The 22,822-nt window shown below is 47.8% G+C and overlaps 2 protein-coding genes across 5 annotated transcripts; one reads left to right on the forward strand and one right to left on the reverse strand.

Moving 5' to 3' along the window:
• Nucleotides 1–876: 876 nt before the first annotated feature.
• On the forward strand, nt 877–15,429 carry papss2b (3'-phosphoadenosine 5'-phosphosulfate synthase 2b). Of its 3 annotated transcripts, XM_029248750.1 has the most exons (14): nt 877–1,219; nt 1,337–1,433; nt 1,762–1,870; nt 8,223–8,337; nt 8,444–8,679; nt 9,595–9,733; nt 9,953–10,071; nt 10,185–10,298; nt 11,621–11,732; nt 11,831–12,036; nt 12,234–12,369; nt 13,470–13,738; nt 14,007–14,236; nt 14,386–15,429. In XM_029248750.1, the coding sequence occupies exons 3-14, from the start codon at nt 1,844–1,846 to the stop codon at nt 14,522–14,524; spliced, it is 1,842 nt and encodes a 613-aa protein (XP_029104583.1). In that variant the 5' UTR covers nt 877–1,219; nt 1,337–1,433; nt 1,762–1,843; the 3' UTR covers nt 14,525–15,429. The 3 variants fall into 3 exon arrangements, with proteins under 3 accessions (XP_029104583.1, XP_029104582.1, XP_018616716.2); XM_029248749.1 differs by having other exon boundaries at nt 877–1,461; XM_018761200.2 differs by having other exon boundaries at nt 877–1,433.
• Nucleotides 15,430–15,536: 107 nt separating this feature from the next.
• Nucleotides 15,537–22,102, reverse strand: atad1b (ATPase family AAA domain containing 1b). Of its 2 annotated transcripts, none has more exons than XM_018760949.2 (10): nt 22,068–22,102; nt 20,825–21,012; nt 20,390–20,488; nt 19,846–19,966; nt 19,514–19,714; nt 19,303–19,409; nt 19,082–19,171; nt 18,708–18,758; nt 18,129–18,265; nt 15,537–17,640 (listed from the first exon to the last, which is right to left on the reverse strand). In XM_018760949.2, the coding sequence occupies exons 2-10, from the start codon at nt 20,996–20,998 to the stop codon at nt 17,517–17,519; spliced, it is 1,104 nt and encodes a 367-aa protein (XP_018616465.1). In that variant the 5' UTR covers nt 20,999–21,012; nt 22,068–22,102; the 3' UTR covers nt 15,537–17,516. The 2 variants fall into 2 exon arrangements, with proteins under 2 accessions (XP_018616465.1, XP_018616466.1); XM_018760950.1 differs by lacking the exon at nt 22,068–22,102 and adding an exon at nt 21,901–22,054 and having other exon boundaries at nt 17,517–17,640.
• Nucleotides 22,103–22,822: the final 720 nt, after the last annotated feature.

A 22,822-nucleotide genomic window follows, 5' to 3' on the forward strand; every position in this document is an offset into this window, starting at 1 on the left:
TAAGATTGTATGGCATAATTTAAAAGAAATAAGATTAACATGAAGTTCAGGTCAAAGCTGTGGGAACAATTGTACAACATATTGCTAACAGTAAGAAATTTGGGTTTTTCCCAGCTGTACTCCTGTTCTAACTAAAGCATTAATATATAAAGTCACATTCCGCCATGTGGAGTTAACTTCAAAAACTTTAAAGGAATGATTTCATAGAAGTTTTACAGATACTTTCGACCAAGGTTGTAAAATGGGTTTTATGAAGGGAACATAGAAAACTTTACTGTGTGGAAGGATGCCAAATGTATACTGCAGCATAGTTATATTATCATATATACAGTATATAAAATGTGGCCATGTATTGTGTCTTCTAGTTAATTACGTATTCTCCAATATATCTTTAAAAACACATGAACTCAAAATATCTGTATTTGCATTACCACTTTCACCACTCTGTCATTGAAGTAAATGCATAGTGAAATATTTTATTTTGAAAAGTGGGAATGTGTAATGGGAAATGCTTATTTGTCAAACTTAAAATGAGAAGTTATTGAAATTCAATGCAACTGAGAGTTTTTGATGCTGATGTTAATAGGATCCTGTCAAACAGTAATATAATCTTTGGGGTTTGTGCTTCTTCCATTAGCGACAATAAAGCGAGTGAGTTGTTATAATACAGTCTCGTCGTACACGTGCCTTAAATCCACCAAATTAGATCTTGAAGCTGGTATGAAACAGGAAAGTGGAGCTGCGCTACAGCTGTGATTCATTCCAAGCGTCACACCTTTGACGCACGCGCCCGACCAATAAACCTGTCACCCTAAAGCCTTGACTGTATTGCCGTCGGTTCCTAACAAGGTAACAGGTATTCAACTCGTCTGTGCGCTTCCTTCAGGTCCGCTTAGTAAAGGCCCGGCGCGCTTTCCCCTCCGTTTAGATCCATTTTTATAATGACCTTCTTCTGAAATAGATTTCACGCCTGAAAAGGTGACGTTTCAACTCGATCTGGGTGCTTTCCTTCACGTCCGCCTGACGGGGACCCTGCCGCGTCGCTTTTCTCCCTTCGAATTCCTTACGTTCAGTAACTGGAAAAAGTAACATATCAGGCTGACCCCCGGCGTTTTCCTTCAGGTCCGTCTGATGGCGGCCCAGTGCCGCTTTCTCTCCATCTGCAAAGTTTACGTGAGAAGTTCACGAGTCAAACTGACCGCTCAGCGTTCTCCTTCAGGTCCGGCCTGCAAACGCCCGGTCTCAGTTTTCGGTCTTTGTGGAACACATTATGCTCAGTTCCTCAAAAGTTAACGAGTGAAACGGACCATCGTCCCCCCCCGCGCTTTTTCTTCAGGTCCGCTCCTCAGAAGCCAGACTGTACTTTGTCCTTCGAAACACTGTGCCAGTTTTCCGAAGAAGAGTTCGCGCGACGCCGATGTGGTTCCCTTCAGGTCCGCTCCATTTGAACGCAGGAACTCGGTGACTATGACGCCTTGATCGGTCGCTCGCTCCCCTCTCCTCTCCTCTCCTCTCCGCTCCTCTCCTCTCCTGTGTCGTCTCGTCTCGTCGCCCCTCCGCGTCACGCAGATTTGCGAGGAGCGCGGGAGGAGGGCGAAGCGAAGCGAAGGGCAGGGAAGGGAAGGGAAGGGAAGGGAAGGAAGGGAAGGGGCAGGGAAAATGCTACGTGTCGCCTTGGAGCCCTTTAAAGCCCGTCGCCTTTCCTATTAAATACGGGCTCGCTGAGCGAATATTACTTTCCAGTTTCCTTCATACACATAGAGACGCGTGAAGTGCCGACGATCCACACCGAGAAAAGAGGGAGAAAAAGGAGTCCGGCAACAACATCATCAACATCATCATCATGTCTGGAAACAAAAAGCAAAGAACGGTAAGGACTTGGCTCGGAGCGGAGGTTCGAGTGCTCAACATCATCTCTCCGCCGGCTGAACGAGCGAGTGGCATCGACTCGAGCGGCACTTAGTTGGAGGGAGCAGCGCGTCGCCACTTGGCGCTACAAGTAACACATGTTGGTTACAAACAAAGTGTCGCGGCTGAATACCGCCGGCGACACTTCCGAAAAACGCTTCGCGACACTTAGTTCATATACGTCGCGTGCGAAGTTTCGCGGGGACTCCTCGCGAGTGAGTGTACAATGAGCCAGGATTCGCAGCCGAAAAACTGAGAACACACACACACACAGAGAGTGCAGGATATTCGCTAAAATCTCCCATCCAGTCGGAAATTCCTGAATAAAATCTAAAAGGGAGGAGAAGCAAGCGCGACGTGGTGGGCTGATCAGCGGAGTGTTTCCTATCGGTTCACGTTTTTTTTTAATTAAAATGGTACAGAATATATATTGATATCATAATTAGATATTCGTACATATGAAGTTATAGTGCAGTCGCTGAGTCGGATCGTTGTTACACGTCTGCGTGCAGTTCGCTCACGTTCCCCGGGTGCGCGTTCACGACGCGGCGCGTTCACAGCGTTCCCGTCTCATTGAATGGGCTCAATTAGTGGCATTCGTGCCCCGGGGGACGCGTGTCACCGAGGACTGTCCGATGCCACTGCGGCTTTCGGCGCAAGTTTTACCCCCTTTTCTCCTTCACCGCGTGCGCTTTGATCCTTCCGACTCAAGTCCGCATGAATAATAATTATAAGGCGGCTGATGATGATGTGCCTTTCTTTCTAATATTATGTTTTTTCACCTTACAGCAGTCATTTTTTTGTGGCTCGTCTTTTACACACCTTGGAAGTGAGGGTCGCGGCCGCACAAACACCCAACACGTGTCAAGCGGAAGGCGCGCGGTCCGAACACCTTTATTACTGGATCATTGATGGATCCCGACTCTTTTTTTTTTTTTATAATTTAAAAGGTAGTGCTCTGGACCTTTGCCTTCAACTCAAAAGGGGAATCTTGCACCCTAGTGGGTAGAACAACTTCTTTTGGACCCAAGGGTTGCAGGTTTAAATCCCACCTCCACCTGCAGTATCTTTGAGCAAGGTACTTAACCATAAGTTGCACCAGTAAAATTACCCCACTGTATAAATGGGTAGGTAATTGTAAATATTGTTAGTCACTTTGGAAGGCAAACATCAGCAAATGAGTAATAAAAATCAGCATCTCCAGGTTTGAATCCCACCTCCTGCTCCAGCACCTTCAGTCAAGGTACTTACCCTGAACAGATGCGGTAAGAATACCGATGGATGGGATTCTGTTAAGTGGATAGAATGAATTGTACTTTTAATGCTCAAAGAGTAATGAGGTTGCATTTGGGAATTAATCCAAAAATTTGTGTTTTATCTTCTCCCTTCAATGACCGGTCGTCCCTATATGTAGTCATGCAGTTCAAATTATAGGCTGATGCATGAAAACGGCCCAAAGTATGCAGTGAACGTAAAGCGGCGCGTTTTAAATAATGTGTGGTTCAATATATGTCATGTGTTTCTAGACTTTGTTTCATCTCTGCACGTTTTGCATTGATTGTCGATAAGGGTATCGGCTATTTTTTTTCTTACGGCTTCCGTGTAGACTCGGAATCTGATTTATTTGGTCAAGTATGCACACGCATGCAAGGAATTTGGCTTTGGTTCCCAGTGGCTCATAGTGAAGAGTAGACACAAAAAAAAAAAAACACGGGATTCATTTTGGAGGGAGAAATAAATAATGAGGGGGGAATGAGTAAGAGGGAGAAGGAGGAGCTGTAACCATATGTGAGTAACTTATATGTAATGATTTGGCAAATAACAACCATAATAGTGACAATGCAGGTGCTGAACAGCGTTTTTATTAAAATGATCACATTTCCCCAACGCGTCACGTACCACAGGCCTGCAACCTGAGCTCTTGTGGTAATACTGAGCAAGGTGCTTAACTTGGCATTTTCCACTGAAATACCTTCTGTGCAAACATGTAAAACCCTGTACATCTCGTTAAGTAAAAAAATTAAATAGCAAATAGGATAATCACAGTAATGTGGTCAGACTAGATTTTTTTTAACAATTTCAAACTGGTTCCTTGTGTTTTAGTTTTACTGTCAGTGTGTTACTGGTATAAAAAGCAGGATGTAGAATAAAGGACAGGAGAACACACACATTTTCTGAACTGCTTGTCCCGTACGGGGTCACGGAGAACCAGAGCCTAACCCGGCAACACAGGGCGCAAGGCTAGAGGGGACACACCCGGGACGGGATGCCAGTCCGTCATAAGGTACCCCAAGCGGGACTCGAACCCCAGATCCACCGGAGAGCAGGACCCAATCAAACCCATCGCACCACCGCACCACCGCACCCCCGTGGGCAGGAGAACATTTGTGCTATAAAATATGTAGATGTACAGCATGCCAACTGAAAACCTGTTCGGCCACTTTCTCGCTATGAAAAAAATCTGGGAGCGTGTACTCCTGTCCCTGTAGGACATGCACTGATCCGGTGGCATTTACTGAGCCGCAATCAAAGTGCTCTTTACTGCTACTGCTGCCACTAAACCACCCTTAGTGTGTGTGTGTGAGAGAGAGAGAGAGAGAGAGAGATATGGCCACGGAATGAATCTGCATCCCGTCCACGGCGCCCCCCCTCCCTCACGCCCTGTATTTCCAGGCTGGATTCTGGACCTCCACCACCCTGGAGCGAAGAAGCGCTTATTGATGATGGATGGATGGATGGATGGATGGATGAACTCCTATATCTACTCGTTGAGCTGATACGTTTCTCCAAGCCAACCTACACTGCTAAGCTCCTTACAGTCATTTATAGTGTTAAGCTCCTTAAAACAATTTTTAATTTTTTTTTTATGAGTAACGGATTGAGTTTGGGTAAATACTTTGCCCAAGGGCACTACAGCGGTAGGTGGGATTCAAACCTACACCCACTCCGCTACCCACTGCCCGTTACTACTGCCACTTTTGTGCTGAACGAGGTCCACCTGGATGTCGCATGACACCGTGTGATCAGACAGAGGCGTGAGGGTGACGCCGTCTGCTCTGCTGCGCTGGAGGAATTAAGGTATGGAGGTGTTCCGGGCCTCCGACGCCGGTCCGTCGCGGGGTAGGAGCCGCGGGACGTGCGTCATGCGCACGTCTGCCGTGTTGCTTCCTGCTCCTTGTTTTTGAGGAGCAGCTGCAAACATCTGCGTCATAAGATCCCCCTCATTAATGCGCTTGACAGCATCCTGGGTAGGGTAACGGGCACCCGCTCGCCTGTCGCACATCATAACCATATTTGTGAACATATGGGCGAGTAGCGCTGTGTTCTCACAGCCCCTGGGTGGTGTGAAAGGACGTGGGTTCGATCCCTGCCCAGTCTGTGTGGAGTTTGCATGCTCTCCCCGGGTGCTCTGGTTTCCTCCCACACTCCAAAGACTTGCTGTTCAGCTTCCCCCATAGTGTGTGAGTGACAGGGAGTGTGTTTTCCACTGATGTATGGATGAGTGACCCAGTGTAAGTAGTGTATCTAGCAGTGTAAGTCACCATGGTGAATAAGGTGTGTGGCCTGATAACACTACACAGAGTTCACTGGAAGACGATTTCGATAAATAGATAGATGTAAAATCTGAAAGTGAGCTGCAGTCAGCGTGTGTTACCAAAACGGTCGGTTGGTCTCGGGGCAAAGGTGCGAAGGTGCAGTCGGGAGAGGTGTGTTTCACGGCGGCTGCGCAAAGCAAGGGTGACTCAGCGCTTTTCGCTTTGACCTCCACCCCGTTCCCGCCGCCGTCGTGCAAGAGGCCGCTCTGAGAAAAGGAGGAAGCGCAAAACTTAAAGCCGCCCTCTACGTCCCGAGGAAGTCATTTGTGTTTGTTTGCCCGTTTCTCTTTTATAGCCCCCCACTTTTTTTGTGGCTTTCAACAGGGTGACTGTGACGTGAACACAGCTTGTTGCTTGTGCTTCCATTCTTGGTGCTAGAAACCTGGTATGAGCATGGTAAACCTGTGATGTATCGCACCCTGTAAACCCTGCACCCTTGATCCATGCATATGGACTGTACATATTTAAACTAATGATAAAGAGCAGTAAATATGACTACTTCTGGTAGGGTTAGGGTTAGAGGTGCAGCGTTTGGCCCCAAAAGGTTGCTGGTTTGAATCCCACCTCCAGCAGTAGTACCCTTGAGCAGGGTCCTTACCCTGAACTGCTCCAGTAAAATTACCTGCCTGTATAAAAGGGTAAATAACTAAGTAAATAATCACTGTACGTCACTTTGGAGAAAAGCTTCGGCTAAATGAATAAATGTGAGTTTTTTTCGATTAAAAAGTGACACCTGCTTACGAGTCCTTTGGTGCGTCTGCGATGTGGGGGGGGGGCCTCCGTATCCACACGTGGATGAGCCTTTGCCTTGCTGAGGAAGCTGCTTTGGAAAGCAGACATGGTGCTTTTGTACCCCCCCAACCCCCCCACTGCTGACAGCAGCACACCTTCATGCTCCCAAGGCCCCGTGCGCCGCCGCTCTCTCGCTCAGAGGGCCCAGTGTTCGGTGGAGCTCCGCCGCCCGTGAAAGAGCGCTTGTTCCCCGAGCGGGGAGCAGCGTGGCAGGATGGAGAGGAGGGCGTTTGTGCGAGAGCGTCTGCGGGGGGAGGGGGGCGCAGATTTTGCAAACGTCATCCTGTGGCTGCAGAACAGTGGTCACTTTGTTCGGGCCGCCCTCTCGGGGTGACGGGCGCAGGTGGTGCGGAGGGGCCCCGCCGTCGTACCCTAGATAGGGAGCGGCGGCCGGGGAACGAGGGGGGGGAGGAGGGAAGGTGCGCGGAGCGTTATAAGGGCGTCCGGATGACGTGACGCGCCCTTGGCCTGCACGACGGCCGTCACGCTGCGCCGCGCCGCGCCGCAACCCCGCGCTCTCGTTGAGCGAGCCGGAGACCGGCGTGTCCGGTATTGGGCAAGTCGGCCTCTCGCGTGTTGCGCAGCGGCAGTTTGAAGATCGTCCTCGATAAGAAATGTGATGGCGCTGCTCGGCTGGGAGATACGATAGCGTGCGACGGAGGGGTTTCTCACTGACGCGTCCGGTAATGAGCTGGGCTTTACTTGGTGTTTACTCTTGACGGTTTCCTCCCCCGCGGCCGAGCAAACGGGCCGTTTGGCCTTCGTTCAATTAGGGCGCGCCCTCTCGGCACACCGGAGGCCCGGAACCAACTCTGCTTTGTACTTTACCTTTAACTGCTCTCTTTAGGGACAGCCGGTGCCTTCGGACCCGAAGGTTATTGGTTCGAATCCCACTGCCAGCTGTAGTAGCCTTGAGCAAGGTGTTTACCCTACAGTTGCTCCGGTAGAATTACCCAGCTGTATAAAAGGGTACGAAGTAGAATCAAAGTACAAAGTAGCTCAATACTGTAAGTAGCTTTGGAGAAAAGTGTCAGATAAATAAATTGAAATTAAAAAAAAAAAATAATAACTTGATGTTCTCCTCCGACACCGAATTTATAGTCTGCATTCGAAAAACCCGTTGCTTGTCGAACGCGTTGGATGTCGTCCGTTGCCGGGTGCGAAAATGTCATCGTCCCGCAGTTGCCACGTTCCAAGCTCTTGAAATGTGTCGTAATCATTTGCTTCCTTACTTCTGTCAGCACTAGAGCGGACTTTTTTTTTCATTTTTATTTATTTATTTTTCACGCTTTGTCATTGGCTCATAAGATGAAGTATTAAAATTAGACGACTTCTGCAGTAAACCCATCCACGTGTGCAGCTTTTGCCCTTAATTCACTTTGCTTTCACATTTGCACGTATTTTTCTCCAAACACGTGAGTAGCTGCATAAAACTTTACCAGAATATCCACGATTCCTGATCACCTTCCTGGTAATTTTTTTTTTTAAATTTTATTTTGGAGATGCGCCAACATTTCCGTTCTCCGGGCACGATCATATAGTTAGTGTGCGTGAACATTCACACCTTACATGATCTTAAGAGATGATGGGTGAAGTGAGTCTGGAAGAGGTGAGTTTTCAGACCCTTTTTAAATGTGGACAGAGATTCAGCAGTTCTGAGGGAGAGGGGGACGTCGTTCCACCTGCTTTTCTCCGCAGGAGCCGGCTGGAAAGGAACAGGACATTTCAGCCGCCCGTGGCAGCTGCTGAAATTGGTGATTTTTGTTAAAATAAAATGAAATTCTGAAAACTTGCTCAGGGGGGCTTTTGCGTTTTGAGCCAACGACTCGGATCTGAGGCTTCTTGTCGAGCTGTAGTGCAGGTACAGGTGAGCTTTGCTTCCTGGGCGCCGACCTCTGACGCTGAGTTTGTTCGCTGTGGCTGCAGGACCTCCAGCGGTCGACCAACATCGTGTACCAGGCCCACCACGTGAGCCGCAGCAAGAGAGGCCAAGTTGTGGGCACCCGCGGGGGGTTCCGCGGTTGCACCGTCTGGCTGACGGGTAAGAGGACCGTTCCCTGTCTCCGCGCGGTCCGGCTCTCCCGGAGCCCCGGCCGTTGCTTTTCCTCGACGTTGAGCCCGCTCTTTCCCGCTCCTTCGCTTCAAAGGCCTGTCGGGTGCCGGGAAGACCACGGTGGGCTTTGCTCTGGAGGAGTACCTGGTGACCCACGGCATCCCCTGCTACTCCTTGGACGGTGACAACATCCGCCACGGGCTGAACAAGAACCTGGGCTTCACGGCCACGGACCGAGAGGAGAACATCCGGCGCATCGCCGAGGTGGCCAAGCTGTTCGCCGACGCCGGCCTGATTTGCATCACCAGCTTCATCTCTCCCTTCACCAGGGTGAGACGCCACCGGCCGGCAAAACTCCACACCGTCGTTGAAACGCAGACCGCTTTTATATCCCCTCCGCATTTCTCACCTCGGACTCGGCTGCTGGGAGAGGTCCAGTTTCCAGTCGGCGGTGGATGTTTGTTTGCAATGAGCGCCGTGTTATTGCCTGTGTAAAATGGTGGAGAGTTGGGCGCCACCCGCCGCCGCTCTCTTTCTGGGCCCCCGGCGTGAGTTACGGTCACGTTATGAGTTGGGGTTATGAGCGTCACCCGAAACTTTGGGGTTAATGGCCTAGACTTTTAACCCGAAGGTTCGAGTCATACGAGGTGTCCTGCTGTTGCGCCTTGGAAAGGGGCCTTAAGCGGAACCTCCGAACTCATTGTCTTCGTCAGTGGGGGCATAGTGGGTAGCGCTGCTGCTTTTGGGCCCAAAGGTTGCTGGTTCAAATCCCACCTCTAGCTGTAGTGCCCTTGAGTAAGATACTTACCCTAAATTGTGCCAGTAAAATTACCCCACTGTATAAAAGGGTATTGCAAGTCACTTTGGAGGGAAAACATGTGCAAAAGACTAATGAAAACAGCAGCTCCAGGTCTGAATCCCACCTCCTGCTCCAGTCCCCTCAATCAAGGTACTTACCCTCAACGGATGCAGCAAGAACACCCTGTCGACTGAGTAGATGAACATTGTAAGTCGCTTTGGCAAAAAAGCATCAACCCAGGTAATAAATGCAATATCACGATGATTTGAATGCACTTCCTTCTATCTTGCTCCTTATCACAAGGAGGAGGTAGGTGTCCCTGCCAACACGCAGACGCACACAGTTGTGAACTTCAGGTGAACTGGGCGAAAGAGCTTGTGCGGTTGCCCCGCAGCGGCGGCACCGTGACGGAGCCTTTTGGCGCCAATCCCCGTGTCCTTGAACAGGACCGCAACGAGGCCAGGAGGATCCACGAGAGCGCCGGGCTGCCCTTCTTCGAGGTGTTCGTGAACGCGCCGCTGGAGGTGTGCGAGAGCCGCGACGTCAAAGGTCTCTACAAGAAGGCCCGCGCCGGAGAGATCAAAGGTACCGCAGCCTCCGCCGCATGGAGGTCTGGCGCGGAGGCGGTGGCGCTGCTTCTGATCGACCGCGCGTCGGCGTCACCCGCTTTTGCGTTGTTCTCGTCCTCTCGCACGTACGTCGCTTCGGAGCACAGAGTCGGATCGACGAACGACGTAAGCCGAACCGGTAGCCGAGAGCGGATCTCTACCTGCTTGCCGAGCTCTGCATCCCGTCTCTTGCCAGGGTTCACCGGCATCGACTCGGACTACGAGAAGCCGGAGGCCCCCGAGCTGGTGCTGAAGACGGACGAGATCTCCGCCAACGAGTGCATTCAGCAAGTCGTGGACCTCCTGAAGGAGCAGGTGAGGCCGCCGGCCGAGGGTCGCCCCACGCGCGAGGTGGGGGTGTTCGCCGGAGGTGAGGGTGCGCGGCGCTCTCGCCCCACGAGCTCGACGCAACCGTCTTTTGTGTGCAGAACATTGTACCGACCGGGCTCGTGGAGGAGGTCAACGAGCTCTTTGTCCCGGAAAACAAGCTGAATCTGGCGCTGGCCGACGCCGCCGCCCTGCCGACGCTCAGCATCACCGAGGTACTTCTGCAGCCGAATCCCCCAAAATGCCTTTAATGATCATTTTTAATCAAAACGCCCGAAGGCGGAAGATGTAACTAATATCAAGGGACTATAAGGGGCAGCTGGTAGTGTTGTGATTAGTGCTGCTTCCTCTGTACCTGTAGGTCACGGGTTCGAATCCCACCTCCAGCTATAGTGCCCTTGAGCACGGTACTAATGCCGGTCCGGTGAAATTACCTAGCTGGTTAAATGTGTAATAGGTTGACGTTGTAAGTCCCATTGGTGAAAAGCATCAGCTAAATGAATAAATGTCAATCTTTGCATTGGAGCTGTTACGTAACACGATTGGTAGCAATAAGAGGTCTTTTAAGGCCAGGTGTGTTATCGCAAACAGGCTGTTCAAAGTCCGCGTCCACTGAAATCGATGTTACCGCTACTTACCCTGATGAGCAAGCAAACATTTGTCCCACATCCATTACTTTCTGTATTTGTACAGGTTTTTTTTTTTTAAATTCTTTACAACATGTGTGTTTAGATATTACAGATTATTATGCAAGTTCATCACCCCCCCCCAAGGTCTACCTCTGACTCTCGGTGAGCACATATAGTACTGTGCAAAGTTATAGGCACTTGGGGGGGGAAAAGCTATAAAGTGAGAAGGATTCCAAAAATATTGCTCTTAAGCTTTGTAGGAAGTTTATTAATTAGTTACCATCCATCGTCAACAAGCGCTTGTCCCGAGGGGGTCTGGGGTTCGAGTCCCGCTTGGGGTGCCTCGCGATGGACTGGCGTCCCGTCCTGGGTGTGTCCCCTCCCCCTCCGGCCTTACGCCCTGTGTTACTAGGTTAGACTCCGCTCGGGATGAGTGATTTCAGACAGCGTGTGTGTGTTTGTGTACTTTGTTTAACGACATACAAAACCCTTACTGTAATACTGTAACTTTTTTTGCAAAAGGAACGCTTGGAAATCCAAAATATGCTCTTTCCCATTGACACTAATGCAGAAGACATTAAATAACCTCCTAAAACTAATATTTTTTGTGCAACACCCAAGTGCCTAAGACTTTTGCGCAGCACTGTAGATAGAGTACATCCAGAATGTTCTGTCCTCTATTTGTGTCCTTAGGCTGGAAAGAGTTATGTCTTTTACCATCACGGAGGTCTCGATTAAAAAGCTGTTCCTGTTTCTTACGGGGGTCATTTCAGGGCGTAGGACTTCCAACCGGTGGTGAATTTCACGGACGCTCCCTCCTCTTCCATTTCGACAGCGTTGGCGCCCTGACAAGGTCGCGTTATAAAGCGATGCCGCGCCTTACGGCACCTTTTCGGGTTCTCTTGCAGGTGGACCTTCAGTGGGTGCAGGTGCTGGCTGAAGGCTGGGCCAGTCCGCTCAAGGGTTTCATGAGAGAGAGGGAATACCTGCAGGTCCTGCACTTCGCCACCTTGCTTGACGGTAAACCGATGGTCCCGATGGTCCCGATGGTCCCGGGGTGGGGGGCGTGGCTCGTTGGGGGTTGGCGATAAGTGACTCGGGCCACATTTTTCCAACAGGCGGGGTCATCAACCTCTCCGTCCCCATCGTCCTTCCCGTGTCCGCAGAGAAGAAGGAGAGCCTGGACGGCTGTGCCGCTTTTGCTCTCGAGTTCAAAGGTCGCAGGGTGGCCATCCTGCGCAACCCCGAGTTTTACGAGCACCGTAAAGAAGAGCGATGTTGCCGACAGTGGGGCACCAGCTGCCCGCAGCACCCTTACATCAAGGTCATAACCGCCGCGAACACTTCTCATAAACCTGCCTTTAACCCGCCCTTTGTCCCTACTGTGACTTACGGGAGGTGGAAATATTCACTCTGCTATAAACGGAGAAATAAAAGTGAGATATCGTCGCTCCGTCGGGAGAGGCGCCGAAACGAGACCCGACGAGCGTCTCGCCGTGAACGCGCGTTGTTGCCCGACAGATGGTCGTGGAAGGAGGCGACTGGCTGGTCGGGGGCGACCTGGAAGTGCTGGAACGCATCAAGTGGAGCGACGGCCTGGATCAGTACCGCCTCACCCCCCGCGAGCTCAAGCAGAGGTTCAAGGAAATGAAAGCGGGTAAAAAAACAATGAGACGACGTCAAAATGATTTGCTTTCACTTCTTCGAGGTGTGGTCGAAAAGTCCTAAGACCAAGAGTACCGCGCACGTGTCATCTTTATGTCCCGTCCCCTGCAGGATAATCTCGCCAGCGTTTGCACCTCTTCTGCAAGTCGTTACCTTGGTGTTATTATCAACGCTTAGAATGGAATCGCATCTTCTTCATTTAGATTCTTTTTGCCGATTACATTTATTCATTCAGCTGATTCTTTTCTCCACAGTGACAAGGTCACAATTATTTACCTATTTACACAAATGGGTGATTTTACTGGAGTAATTTAGGGTAAGTGCCTTGCTCAAGGGTACCGCAGCCAGGGATGGGATTCGAACCTGCAACCTTTGGATCCCGAGGCAGTAGCGCCAACCGCTATGCTGCCTTATTACGTTTTTAATGTCCCTTCTCAGCCAGTAATTCTTCGACGGAGGTCACAGTGTGCTAAGGGGTGGCATCATGATGCGGAAACCATAATTTTCATACGCAGCACTGTAAAGTAAATTACAGTTTATGGCCGCGTGCACGTAGCCCGGGCGTAACGTCGCACAATGACATCCTTGCACACGTGTCTCTGGCACGCTGTAGCACTTATAAATACAACACTAACGAACAGACAATAAATGTAACACCGACACGTCACGTACAGCACTGAGACAATGCAGCGCTGCTGGAAAGTGTGCGAAGCCCTTGCGTCCCTTAGTTTTACCATGAAACGGTTATTTAATGAGAATCGGTGTTTCTCGTATGTGTGTAATGACCAGTAAATATAAGTGAAGCCCAAGTTGAACTGGTTACACCGAGTAGGCAAGTAGAGTCAGGGGTGTAAATCACAGTCATTTATTCATTTTCTATGTTTATTTTAATGTTTTAGACCAGAATAATGACCGTCCCCATAGGGTTCACACACTTTCAAGCAGCACTGTACATCCAGAAACACACGTGGGTACGATGCGCAGAGGGCAGCTGAGTTCCGGTGACGTTCTGGGCCGAGCTCGCCGCCCTCTGCGGCGCTTCACGCTGTCGGACGAACAGCTCATGAACGGCGCTCTTCCGCATCCCGGCAGACGCCATCTTCGCCTTCCAGCTGCGCAACCCGGTGCACAACGGTCACGCCCTGCTCATGCAGGACACGCGGCGGCGGCTGCTGGAACGCGGATACCGGCGGCCCGTGCTCCTGCTGCACCCGCTGGGCGGCTGGACCAAGGACGACGACGTGCCGCTGGAGTGGCGCATGCGGCAGCACGCAGCCGTGCTCGAGGATGGCGTGCTGGACCCGAAAAGCACCATTGTGGCCATTTTCCCCTCCCCCATGATGTACGCCGGACCCACCGAGGTAGGGAGTCCCCGACCGAGCAGCCCCTAGTCTTCAGCCCTGGTCCTGGAGGTCAGGTGCGCCGAGGGGAGGTTTCCAAATTTGCGCGCGCTCGAGCGACGAAGCAGTTGAACCGGGTAGTTCGGTGACGAAGACCCAGGATCGCGGCTGAAGGCCTCGTCGCCCACGTCGACCCGTGTCGACCCGTGTCGACCGGCTCACGATAGATCCCCCAGGACCCACCCCTTGTGCTCCTCCTCCTCCTCCTCCTCCTCCTCCCCTCCCCCAGGTGCAGTGGCACTGCAGGGCCCGCATGGTGGCCGGCGCCAACTTCTACATTGTGGGTAGAGACCCCGCCGGCATACCGCACCCGGAGACCAAGCGGGACCTCTACGAGCCCTTGCATGGTGGCGCGGTGCTGAGCATGGCTCCTGGCCTCACCTCCGTGGAGATCATCCCCTTCCGGGTGGCCGCGTACAACAAGACCAAGCGCGCCATGGATTTCTATGATCCAGACAGGTAAGGAAAAGGAAAACCCCCTCCTACGATCAGCGTTCGCCCTCGCGCGTCCCATCCATCGTTTCCCAGCGGGCCTCGCGCTTTGCCCCGGTACCGCGAGTCGCGCTGGATAACGGCGAGCGCCGAGCTGTCCCGTGTCGCCGTTCCAGGCACGACGAGTTCGAGTTCATCTCGGGGACCCGCATGCGGAAGCTGGCGCGGAGCGGCGAGAACCCCCCCGACGGCTTCATGGCCCCCAAGGCTTGGAAGGTCCTGACCGAGTACTACACCTCTTTACAGAAGGACTAGCAAACTCTCGTCGGCCTTGCGAGGAGGAGCCCGAGATCCTCCCCGACGGCGGAAGAGCATTCCTTCTATCCGTCCTTCTAAATATCCTTTAATTATTAATTTTTACATATGATGTAAGTCATCCCTCTCTGTACGATTTTGTCTGCGCTGAGATTAGTCAGACCAGCTGTGAGTGGAAAAGCGGCCGCCGCGTTCATGACGTATTTTTTTTTTTTTTTTTAAACCACGCGTGTCAAATCCGGCAGCGGACCGATTGAACGCTTTTCAATCACCGATTACATTTATAGCCAGAACTGAAAGTGATAAAATGACATTTTAGGGAACACTACTCTGTTCTTTTATACCATGTTTTGTAAGTCGTTTTTTAGTCACGCCGACTTGAAGGTGTCTTTTCATTCCTGTATCGTTTTTAAAACCCCGTCGTCTCCCGCTTTATTGAAAGGGTCACTGCAAATTGTGCCCCCCCCCCCCCCACCCGAATGTCAACATGAATGTACTACTGTCAAGTTACATGTTATTTAAATAAGTGCGAAAATGTGTGGCGAAGGACAAATACTTACACAAATTCATTTACTATCACTGGATGTTGGTGACGAGTTAATATTTATGAACTGTAATCAATGTGCCTTAAGCCCAAATGTGTACCTTTTTAAGATGATGTATGCAATTTAGTAAGAATATACTACAAATATACTGTACAAATATATTTCAAATTAAACATTGAAGCAAATTAATACATATATTGCTACCACTTCTGCTCACTGAGGAAAATAGGTGAAAAAGTTTTATTATGGGAAAGAATCAGAAATTCTTTTTGTTTTTACGGTTGTCCGTCTTAGCTGAATACATTTACAGTATTATCTGGAGCAGTGGACAGAGTAAATGACAGTAATTCACGCATCTGACACTTTTCTCCAAAGCAACTTATAATCTTAAAGTTGCAATTATTTACCCATTTATACAGCTGGATAATTTTACTGGAGCAATTTAGTGTAAGCACTTTACTCAAGGGTTCTACTGCTGCAAGTGGGACTCGAACCTGTGACCTTTGGGTCCAAAGGCAGGGGCTGTAACCCTCAAAGAACCTTCAAATAACACTCCTGCGGTCAACCCCTCGATCACCGTACTTACTCTGAATTGACCCAGTAAAAAAATGCTCTGATGCATAACTGAGTAAATAAATTTAACAGTCACCTGGGATAAAGCCATCATATTAGTAGGAATAATAGTGAAATTTGAAGCAGAAACTGCTGGTGAGAGCAAACGTCGAACATCTCCAAGACTGAAGTGGAGACTAACCGTGTCGTGCTGACGACTACACCGTGAACATTGCTATGTCAACATGACCGTGCGAGCAGGGATTTAGCTGTAAGACCACACCATGAGTCAACCTTTCTTGGCATCGTGCCTCCCTTTTACATGCATTTACACTGGTACTGTTCTCCTCCCTCCATTAGCCACGTGCACTCTGCTGCCAACCAAATCAATGCCTTCCTTTCATGGATGCCCAAGGAGAAGGGAGTAAAAATAACCAGGCTGGAGCTGTACTTCTTCTCCCAGGAACATCTGATATCAAACAGGTTGTTTTAAATGATCGGTTCCAGAAAATCTAAGAACCATTCATACTGGGGCGGAATGTGGTTTGAACCATCTTCTTTCAATGAAAGAGCCCGGGTTCAAATTCCACCTCCTGCCACAGTATCTGCGAGCATGGTGCTTTACCCTGCATTGTTCCAGTTTAAAAAAAAAAAAAAAAAAAAAAAGAATAAATGGGTAAATTGTACGTTGCATCGTGTACAAGCCCAATTGTCAGTCGCTAAGGAGAAAAGCATAGACACTAGAAATAAAGATAACGCACAATACATTAACAGATGTTCTTTTCAATAAGTCCGAATTCATGTTCTCACTGATGTTTTATTTGAACGGTCAGTTCATTAAGACAACATCAATAGTCTGAACCCAAATGTACTCCAGTGGGTATCACAGGATTTTTGAATTTGCTGCTTTATGGATCGGATAATCTTTCCATACCTCCCACAGTACAACACACATTGGAGAAAATGCTCATTTATATACAGGTATATAATATCTTTATATGTTTATTATATTTAAATAATCCACCGAGCTTATGAAAGACACAGTAAACAGTAAAAGATGTGAACATTTGCATAAAATCATACGCTGCAAGTTCATGTGTAAGTGAATCCTTACCTACCGCATTCATGGGACTGACAGTGCAAATAATAGAATTTACAGACCATAAAGTCAATGAGCATCATTTTTCACTTTAAAAAGTATCCTTAACAAATGAACACCTTTGAAAGTAGTCAAGAACAGCAGAAATATTACTAGCCTAACGAATCTAATAATTTCACTCGTTTTATTACCACGGCTGTGTTGGAGAAGCTCAAGCATCTCTATGTTTTGTATCAGACACTTTTCCTGTTGTCCCGTGACGGCACTGTCGTAATAACGGAAGGATTCTTCCAGTCTGTTCTGCACCTGCACCAAAGCAAAGGTCTCTAATCTTGTCTTGAGCTTTAACAGTTTTCCTGCACTCCTGCCATCCAGCAATTCAGAGTGCAGCCAATGTCAGCTACACAATGTCATTTTATACCCACTTAAATTATAGCATGTTCAATGCTGAAACTGTGCAATATAAACCACCTTATCTTTTTACACACACACACTTTAAACATAAATAAAATTCTCAAAAAAGTGAGAAAGACGACATTTAATGAAGCCCGAGGCTGATGGGTGAATCCTCAGAGCTTTGTGGATCACATGGTGCTTGCAAAGTTTCAGAGGGAGGGCAGGGCCGCCACTGCCTCCTCGTTTCCGCCAGACAGGGAAACGCGGGTGTTGCTCCATCTTTTTAAAATAAAATTAAACGAAAAAAAAAGAAAATGTACAAAATGAAATTGAAATCAGCTCGAAGAGCTAAGTGAGAACACACTTCCCGGCGACACGGTCACGCCCGGCTCTCCGAGGCTCAGTCCAAAGCAGCGTGCATCAGCAGCATGGGCTGCGAACCGGCCGTCTTTGACTTCTTCATCTTCCCTATGGCTTTCTGCAAGTCCTGCTGCTGGATCGGCCGGATGTAGTCCTCGTCCTCGCTGAAGATGACACAGGACATGTGACTAAGATCAAGAGTCATACTTTCAAAATCTCGTTAATGATCAAAGGCCTGGGTGTTCACATTATCAAGTCGTCAAATTCAAAAATTGGGGAAAAAACACAAATCTGGTGGAAATGATCACTCCATTTGAGGAAATTTCAACGCTGTCATCTGAAGAGAGTGGCAAACTGGTGCAGCAGGTAGTCTGCATGTTCTCCTTGCGTTTTCGTGCGAGTTTCCTCCCAAGTGCTCTGGTTCCCTCCCACAGTCCAAAAACATACCTCAGGCTCTTTGGCTATTGTAAATTGAACTTAGTGTGTGCACGTGTGAGCGAATGAGTACACGTTACCACCCTTTGAGGGACTGGTTTCCCGTCCAGGGTCTACCCTGTCTCACACCCTATGGTTCCACGATGAGCGCCGAACCACAGTAACCCTGAACCGAACAAGCAGTTGTTGACATTGGACGAATGGACAGAGGATGTACCTGTTCTCAGTGTGGTTGTTATGCACAAAGTCTCTCACACAGAGCAGCGCGGCATCTCGACACATCTCCCGCAGGTCACTTCCTGAGAATCCGTCTGTGTCCTTGGCCACTTCTGATAGGTCAACGGTCGTATCCACCTGGACAGCATGCCAACGTTGCACTCATGAAACAACACGCAAAACGACTACAACCAACATCTTTTCAGATTCATTTGTCTTCTACAAGCTGAAGTGGAAAGGAACGATTGTCCTTAGATCGGTGCTTTCCAGTGCTATAGGTGACCTCTGCTTTCAGCAATGACTCCGTATAACCCCCCACACCCCTTGATAAAAGCAGTCACAGGTAGTGATAAGCAGACTGCAGATTACATAAACCTCCCCCCTCTATGCCAAATAGATCATGCTCTTTAAACACTAAAGGTCTCTTGGCACCACACCAGAGTCAACACACCAACTGGAAGAGAGGCATATTTTTCACTGCAAGCAATCTTCAACCAGTCTGTAGGACACAAACTTTCCATTTTAACAGTTATTCTCACTTAACATCCTGCTACTGAGAGTTTAAATGGCTAAAACTTACATTTTCATTTGCCAGTATGAGTTTCAGGATCGCCTGCCTCTGCCTCAGGTTCTGCAAAAACAAACCTGCTTTTAAAACAAGGTAATGGTACTGTGTTCACCAACCCAGAGGTATGCAAAGCATTAGCACAACACAGTAACTGTCCGGCAACTGATCGGTTGGACAAAAACAAAGTTTGTGATAAATATGTTAAAATATAATAGCCACTGCAGTGTGTGTGTGAGAACTATAGAACTGTGAGCATAATTACAAGAAAAGCAGATAGCGGTGTACGGTCCGACCTGGTTACCACATCTCTTCTTTTTCTAATGTTACACCTCAAGCAGACACATGCTCTCTAGAAAAAAACCTGCTTTTCTACCAGTTAAACTCACTGGCTGATTAATGTGAAACCTGGTGGGCATCCGTCTCAGAATGGCAGAGTCCAGGTCCTGCGGGCGGTTAGTGGCTCCCATAATGATCACCTCGAAGGAAGGGGATAGAGACCTTATCAAGGGCAACACTCCTCAGAACTTCAATTTCTATAAATACCACACACATACCGGTCAGAGGTTGGTGGTGGAACTAAACTTCTGCATCAAATCATGGGACTCACCTGGCAGTGGTGGTCAGTGTCCAGGCCATCCCACAGGCTCATGAACTGGGCCTTCATCATGGCGGTGGCCTCGTGGTCAGAGCTCGAGCGGCTCCTCAAAAAGGAGTCTGGTAGACGCGGAAAGGAGATGAACATTGACAGAAACTAACCCACAAAACACAAATCTCATTTGCAGGTCACTGTAAATAATGAGTGTGGAAAACCAACTTACCGATCTCATCAATAAATATGATAGAGGGCTGGAGCTTGATAGCCAGCGAGAAGACAGCAGCAGCCAGCTTCTGCGACTCTCCATACCACTTGTCAGTCAGGGTAGAGGGCTGCAGGTTGATGAAGCGGAATCCGGCCTCCCGAGCGGTGGCTTTGGCAATCAGGGTCTTGCCGCAGCCAGGAGGCCCATACAGCAACACACCTGCAGAGGAAGTATGAAAGAGGATATGAGAAGACAGAGCCTTTCAAAGAAAATCACAGAAGAACTCCTTGAGTTTGGTCTTAAACACAGAACAGGGGACAAAGGAAATCCGGGCCATTCCGAGTTCCTACCTTTTGGAGGCTGGAGCAGCCGAGACCCATGAAACAAGTGCCGTTTCTGGATAGGAAGTATGACGGTGTCTTTAAGCTCTGTGATCACATCATCCAATCCAGCAATGTCACCCCAAGTGATCTAAAAACATATTTAGCAGTAGAACAGAACTGTGAACACAGACATTTCTTAGTTTCTTACTGAACAAGTTTTAATCTTGTCTATGAAAATCACTGCCTCCCGATGACTAGAACCATGGAAAACAGGTCAAGCCAAATTCCACTTAGCCGAATTAAAGTTTCTGAGAACTATAGCGCCACAGAGTGTTCAAACACTGGAATCACGACCCTAGGGGAAAAAAAAAAAGGTCATCCCTCGATTTACTAAATGAATCCTTTCCTGGAAACAGCGAGGATATCCAAATTTTGGAAACCGAAAGCCTTTAATTAGAGGTTCTGACACTTTCGACAAAAGCCATCTTGGATTGTTTGATATCCTTGGATGAAATTTTGTAAAAGCAACTAGCTGGTATCACACGACAATTGTCTGCGTGCACAAACCTACCTGCATGCTCAGAGGGTCCACCAAGTGAGCGGCGATGCTCATCTCGTACTCTGAGAGCTTCACGTTTTTAACACCGATCTGCTTCATAAGCTTTTCGGCCTGTAAATGAGCACAAACACAAAAAAGAACAAATTCCAAAAAAGTTCACTAAAAAAAAAAAAAAAAAATGTAAAAAGAAAACTCAAAGAATCATGAACAAAAAGTGGAATCTATACCGATTATATCTGCAAACAAAATGTGCAGGTTTGAAGAAACATCATTTTATAAAGTATTCATGATGTGACCTGGCAACATTTTAAGCAAATGTACAGCAGCCCAGTTGTATTATAGAAAAATTATTTCACGTTTACATTTAAGCTGTCAATTATGCCTAAAGTGGAAAAATACAGAGAATATCAAGTCCATTGACAAATGCAGTTCTGTTTTACATCCTACCTGTTTCTGTGCTTCCACTTTTTGTTTCCTAGTGGGGTCAATGGCATCTACCATCCATTTAATGGTAAAATACGTCACAGCCCCAAAAATGGTCAATCTGAACAGTAAACCAATGACTTCATTGCGACCCAGGGGTCGAGTAAAATTGTCCGCAGGAATCTCCTTCAACACCATTTCTTCAAATTCACCTGTGGACGACAGAGAGTGGCAATATTCATTGACTTCCATTACTTCTATTCCAAAAATCTAAGAACTTTATGCATTTTCCAAAGTGCGCACTGACAGCAGCTGGGGTTGTGATAACAAATGACAACTCTGAAGATTGCTGGTTAGAATCTCGCTCCTGTCTATTGAATAAAGGTTAATTATAACAGATGACTTATGCAACATCCACTTTTGGCTCATGAATGCTAAATTTGGCATGTAACTTAGGCTGGGACAGCTGGTAGCATAGTGGTTAGCACTACTGTCTTTGGACCAAAAGGGCACAGGTTCAAATCCCACTTCCAGCAAGAGCAAGATACTTACCCTACATTCCTCCAGTAAAATTACCCAGCTATACAAATGCATAAATACTGTAGGTATCTTACATTGTAAGTCATTTTGGAGAAAAACATGAGCTAAATGAATCAATAAATTTAGATGAAAAGACTCTTTGAAGCTAAGGACACTTTTTCCATCATGACAACCTGCCTGGGACCTCATGGCAGATGCAAATTAACTGAATTAATGAATCTTAAGTCATTTTCGTCAACAAGGACATTTCGAATAACATATTTATTAGCAGCCTGCAGTGGAATAAAAGTGTTTTATCGGTCACAAAACAGATTTTGAAAACTAGTTTGGTCAAAACATGCATACTAGAATAGTCTAGAATTTCGAAACTGACACTCGTTCCCACGGAAGAGAAACATTAACCTTCAACAATGACGTTTTTTTGTTTCTGAAAGACACTACATTACCGTGATTACCATAATTTTGTCTGCTAAAACGTACTTTCCGTTTAATTTATGTTTAACGCACAAAATCAGCTGCAGGTACCGGCTTCAAATCGAAAGCAAAGCAAATGACCTTACTGTTACTAGCTCGTTAGCAAGATGCTCACTTTTGTTAAAAAAAATGCGGGCAGCTAAAACTAGTCGGCCTTCACAAATTGATAAACTCAAAAAGATTTGTGACAACAGAACTAATACGCCACGTGAGAAACATATGTTAAACTAATCATGCCGATTCGAGCGCTCACCGCACTCAGCAACCAAATGCCTTTCTTGTTCGCCCTGTAACCGGAAGTAGAAAAAAAGTGAAAGTACAGAAACGTCCCGAGAGTCACGCGTTAAAACACCCGGACGGAAACATTTAATGTTTCAATGTAGTTCCAGCGCAGGCGGCGCAAGAATGATCGCGATTTTATTTTACTGTTACTTACGTCACTGTAATTCTCTCTACATATTAACGTCATTGCGCTGTGATTTTAACAAAAAACACACTGTGAAATCTTCAATGGACCCAAATAATTTTATGACACTTTAAACGTGATACTTTTAGAACCGGGTATTCTAGTGGAAATCGTCGGTGCTGAGCTGCACAGTGCAGTTTAAAGAAATTAAAATATTCATTACACGCCAGGATCATTATGATCTATATGTTTCTCGTGTTAATAGTGGTCGTACAAAGAAACTGAATTAATATAAAAGTTTCCCACGTTACTGTAAAACAGGAACAGGCCGAAATCAATATTGCATGATCATCAGTTCTGGTATGTACTATTAATCATTCATTTTTTCCATATCTAACACTTCTATTTAAATAATCATACAAGTTCAGCTAATTATTATGCATTTGAGCATTTTTCCTGGACCAATTCAATAGCATCTGCAACGGCACAAAAACGTTCAGGCTATGAGGGTACACCTTGGACGAGGCGCCAGTCCATCGCAGTAAACAGAGAAAAAAGCAAAAAAAACTCTGTTCTGGTTACTGTGCTACATTGCAACACCT

This window comes from Scleropages formosus, chromosome 24 (genome assembly GCF_900964775.1).
Source record: "Scleropages formosus chromosome 24, fSclFor1.1, whole genome shotgun sequence".
Taxonomy (NCBI): domain Eukaryota; kingdom Metazoa; phylum Chordata; class Actinopteri; order Osteoglossiformes; family Osteoglossidae; genus Scleropages; species Scleropages formosus.

Coding starts and splice junctions, on each gene's coding strand:
- papss2b (XM_029248749.1), top strand. CDS start 1,844: ATGTCTGGAAACAAAAAGCAAAGAACG. Junction 8,680..9,594: donor TCATCTCTCCCTTCACCAGG/GTGAGACGCCAC, acceptor GTCCTTGAACAG/GACCGCAACGAGGCCAGGAG. Junction 10,072..10,184: donor TGGACCTCCTGAAGGAGCAG/GTGAGGCCGCCG, acceptor TTTTGTGTGCAG/AACATTGTACCGACCGGGCT.
- atad1b (XM_018760949.2), bottom strand. CDS start 20,998: ATGGTGTTGAAGGAGATTCCTGCGGACAATTTTACTCGACCCCTGGGT. Junction 19,967..20,389: donor TGGACCCTCTGAGCATGCAG/GTAGGTTTGTGC, acceptor ATATGTTTTTAG/ATCACTTGGGGTGACATTGC. Junction 19,715..19,845: donor GCTGCTCCAGCCTCCAAAAG/GTAGGAACTCGG, acceptor CTTCCTCTGCAG/GTGTGTTGCTGTATGGGCCT.